At 37.4% G+C, this 4,261-nt stretch overlaps 1 protein-coding gene across 1 annotated transcript; it reads right to left on the reverse strand.

Moving 5' to 3' along the window:
* Nucleotides 1-310: 310 nt before the first annotated feature.
* Nucleotides 311-2,355, reverse strand: LOC148916442 (2-oxoglutarate-dependent dioxygenase 19-like). Its single transcript, XM_089053776.1, has 3 exons — nucleotides 1,993-2,355; nucleotides 1,273-1,836; nucleotides 311-1,139 (listed from the first exon to the last, which is right to left on the reverse strand). Exons 1-3 carry the CDS (start codon nucleotides 2,263-2,265, stop codon nucleotides 885-887), a joined length of 1,092 nt encoding a protein of 363 aa, XP_088909902.1. The 5' UTR covers nucleotides 2,266-2,355; the 3' UTR covers nucleotides 311-884.
* Between the last annotated feature and the right edge of the window lie 1,906 nt (nucleotides 2,356-4,261).

Genomic DNA, 4,261 nt, shown 5'->3' on the forward strand with positions numbered 1-4,261 from the left:
ATCACGCGTATCACTGTGTCAAAGCGTTATTGACCGGGGATAGCAAAACAGTGTTTTTCCCATTTCAAGGCTAGAAGTGGTTGTGACCCCCAATTTTCAAAAACTACGTTTTATATAAAACTTGACAATTTGTGTGCAATTTTTATTTATTTTTTTAAAATGACAATTTGTGTCCTTTACCCTAAACCCATTGCTTCTTCAGTACTCATGTTCTCAAGTAATCCTTTCGCTATGCCATCAATTTTCTTAGACCAAAGGTTGTAGTTTATAATTGAAAATAAATTAAATTGGGACACTAAATGGCATAGGGTCTTCGAATCGCATATATAATATTATGAAAGTACAGAAGATACAAGTAAAAATTTGAATCTCGAGTAACATGTGCTAGGGTTATCCGATACTTGACGAGAATGTCTCACTGCGAAATATCATGAATTCAGAATCGGAACAAGACAATGTATAGGAGCAACAAAGCTCTTATTCGAATTTGTGTGCAATTCATATATATAAAAAAATGTCAGCTATTGCCTCCCCTTAAATATATAGGCTCTACCTCTGCCATTGCTTCTTCAGTACTCACGTTCTCAAGTAATCCTTTTGCTACACCGTCAATTTTCTTATATCAGAGATGGTGGTTTATAAATGAAAATAAATCAAATCGGGACACTAAATGGCATAGTTAGAGCTATAAACATATATAATATTGTGAAAGTACAGAAGATACAAGTAAAAATTCGAATCTTGAGTAGCATGTGCGAAATATCCGACACTTGATGAGAATGTCTCACTGCGAAATATCATGAATTCGGAATCGGAACAAGACAATGTACATAGGAGCAACAAAGCTGTTATTCGACTCTAATTAACTAGGGAGAAGCCGTAGCTTAGTTATGCTTGACCCGCAGGTGATCTAAGCAAGGTTTCGTGAGGGCAGCAGGACTTGCTTGAAGCTCCATGAATTTCTCATATGTCATCCCAATGTATTTTGGAGCTTGGCCTTCTCTCTCTAACAACTCTGGGATTGGTAAAGCTGGTGTGTCCAGTGAGGGTCCATGGGGAACAGCTATTGATATCCTTGTAGCTTTGTTGTTCACAACAGCCCTATGCCATATGCTCTTGTACTTGTCGTTTGTCAAAATCTGCCACAAAAAAAATTAACCATACACATAAATAATCGGTACTTAATTTATGAATATAAGTAGAGAATTATTAGATTGTAATTCTTAGATAAGATGGGTTTTAGATTAAAAAATTTGGGTGTTATTTTGGTACCTGCATTTGGTCACCAATGTTAACAATAAAAGTTCCCGGAGCAGCATTCACCAACACCCATTGGTCTTTGTGCTTGACTTCAAGGCCACCCATCTCATTTTGGATGAGAAGGGTCACCAGTCCGTGATCAGTATGAGGAGGAATGCCGATCGCTTTATCGGGCTGTGGGCACGCCGGGTAGTAATTCGCGGCCAGAATTTGTAAGCCACGGTCCCAGTTCATGGCCTTTGCAATGTAGTCAGCCTCCAACCCTAAGCTCTCTGATATTCCCTTCAATATTTCTGTGGCTACTCCTCGGGTTCGTTTGCTGAACTCCAGTGAAACCTCGCTGTATCCAGCAGGTTTGTATAGTGAGTTGAACTGAGGGTGGGCTATGACCTTGAGGAAATCCCTCCAGAGATGAACTTTTTCAATGTCGACGTTGAAGCTGGTGCCGCACTTGATTGGATCCAACAGGTTCCTTGTTTGGAACTCCTTCTTCTCCTCCTCCGGCAGATCAAAGAATCTATGACAGGCGTCGATCATTGATTGCATCAGATTCTCTGGTACACCGTGGTTGGTCACCTAATAATTCCCATATATATAATTTATGCTTACTTAGCTTTCATCATGAGAGTTGTGGATACAGTTTGACAAATACTTTGTTGATATTATAAGGTAAACATAAGTATCTGTCTAACAACACAAGTCCTGTTACTATAAACAAATTAAGGTACATACCTGGAAGAAGCCCCATTCCTCGCAAGCTCTGCGCAGCTCCTGGATCACTTTTGCTCGTTGATCAGGAGATCCCGACGTGAGAAGGGCAAAATCAATGATGGGGATTGAATGCTCTGGGTCGTTTGCATCGCCTTGTTCATTAGGATTTTTGGTATAGGTGTACTCAGAAGGTACAAAAGTGAAGGAAGCTGAGTCAGCTAGTGTTTTGATGCTTGCTACTTTGGGTACTTCATGGCCATTAGACGCCTCCATTGAAGTAACTGTAGGTGCCATTGAGAAGAGAGAGAGAGAGAGAGAGAGAAAAAGAGGTAGGACTGAGCCTTTGAGAGTGATATTTCTGTATATCTTTGAGTGAGAGTGAGAAGCTGTTGGGCAGTTGTGGAGGTATTGAGAGAAAAGGAACGGGTATTTATAGCACAGGATGTACTGATTTTACACGTGGAGGATTTCTACTGGGGCCTGTTATTTTAATGTTGCCTACACCAAAAGGTCTAGAAATTTTACAGAAATAAGTTGGCCAACGCTGACCAAGTTCCAAAATCTTGTCAATGCAGAATAATATATATATATATATATTGTAGTTAAAGTAAATGTTAACATAGGACAATAACGCGTATATCGAAGGAAACGTTTTTGTGTATATTTCAAATTGGACATTTTTGTCGTACGATTGTTGAGTACGTATTAACAGATGCTTTTGGAATCGGTTTTGTGAAAACGTTAATCCTTAATAATCCCCCTATCTGTTTTTTTCCTTGAACTTTTAAAAAAAAAATTAATAAATAAAAATCAAACTCTTGTTGTACATGAAATTTAGATATCCTAAGGTTTCTTATAGGTTAAATTGTCTTGAGGGAGCAAAATTCTAGAAAGTGTCTATTTGAAATCGACAAATTATGTTAGCAACCTTCTCTCTAACCTTCTCCTTTGGACCTTCTCCTTTTTTTGCTTGACATGTGTCATTCTCTTTGCACTTAAAACAATGTCATTAATATATTATACAATCTAAGTTTTGCTTCCAAAGTCACAACTATCTTACCATGTTATTAATTTGAGGAAGAACACTGAAGAGTGCCCTCATTTTTCTGGCTTTCTCATTCAGGCGAAACAAAGCAATATTGGATTTTATATTTTCATCTTTGTAGTTTGGTCTTTTTGGTCAGAACATTCATCAATTCTTGAGCAACGTCAAAACTGGCGTTGAGTTGGAAACCAGTGACCGCGACCATTGTAGTTTTGTTCTCTTGGTTTTGAAATCCTTGAGCACAGTCAAAACAGGGATTGAGGAAGATGAAAAGTTTTTGGATTTGACGTCCAGATCTAAAAGGGCGATATTGTCATATTTGTTGAAATTTTGAGCTATTCTCCAAATCCTTTTCCAAGAACAGTGACCACCAACTTGAAGCGATACATTCCCAAAAACAGAAGGTTTGTGCTTTCAGACGAAATTGTGCCAAAGTGAGCGACACAATTACCCTGCCGAGGTTGGTGAACCACTTCGCCAATGTCCAATTGAGTTGCTTGAAGTTGAATGTCGTCCACCATATTCCTAATATTGTTCCATGTCTCCTCACCAGCTTTTAAGAAATTGACCACCTCCTGGGAATCTGTAGCCAATATATTCTAATTCAACAGCCCACCGAATATATCATCCAAACCTTTAAAAACTTAATTATTATAACACTGTTATCATAGTTTTTTTCTTCTAAAAATCATAAAGCAAAGATAATAACAATATTTCACACGTCATTGAAATTAAAAAAATAATACAAATGGTTCTTTTTGGGTTTTTTTCTCTTCTTCTTCTTCTTCAATTTATAGGTTTTGGTGTTTTATTTATAAAATCATTTCAAGAAATGGGGTTCTTTATAAATTTCTCTAGTCGCTATTCAGCACCTTGGAATCTCTAGTTACACTTGCTACATATTATCTGTTTTGGTGCATAACTCTTTTCTGAATAAAAGACATTTCTTTGGAGCTGACTTCAAATATACAAGTATATATACGAATTACAACATTCATATGCTCTCACTAAGAGCATGTATGAACTCCTAGTGAAGAATCACGCAACTAAGGTGCCGATTGAATATTGGTAAATTTTCACTTGTGATCAAATATAACATCAAGTTGAATTGATCAGGAGAGAATCACGCACACTTTATGAGACGCGCAATTTATATTTATTGAGTTAAAATAGAGTGACGTATATAAATCAAAGAATTAGAGCATGTGGTTACGGATCACAGAGTCGGAGGTTCCAATAGCATGT

The sequence above is a fragment of the Prunus mume genome, linkage group LG6 (genome assembly GCF_029339155.1).
Source record: "Prunus mume cultivar Tortuosa linkage group LG6, ASM2933915v1, whole genome shotgun sequence".
Taxonomy (NCBI): Eukaryota; Viridiplantae; Streptophyta; class Magnoliopsida; order Rosales; family Rosaceae; genus Prunus; species Prunus mume.

Excerpts from the sequence above, each read along its gene's own strand:
- LOC148916442 (XM_089053776.1), bottom strand. The coding sequence starts at position 2,265 with ATGGCACCTACAGTTACTTCAATGGAGGCGTCTAATGGCCATGAAGTA. Across the intron at positions 1,837-1,992 it reads AGGAATGGGGCTTCTTCCAG|GTGACCAACCACGGTGTACC; the intron begins GTATGTACCTTA and ends GGGAATTATTAG. Across the intron at positions 1,140-1,272 it reads ACATTGGTGACCAAATGCAG|ATTTTGACAAACGACAAGTA; the intron begins GTACCAAAATAA and ends TTTTTGTGGCAG.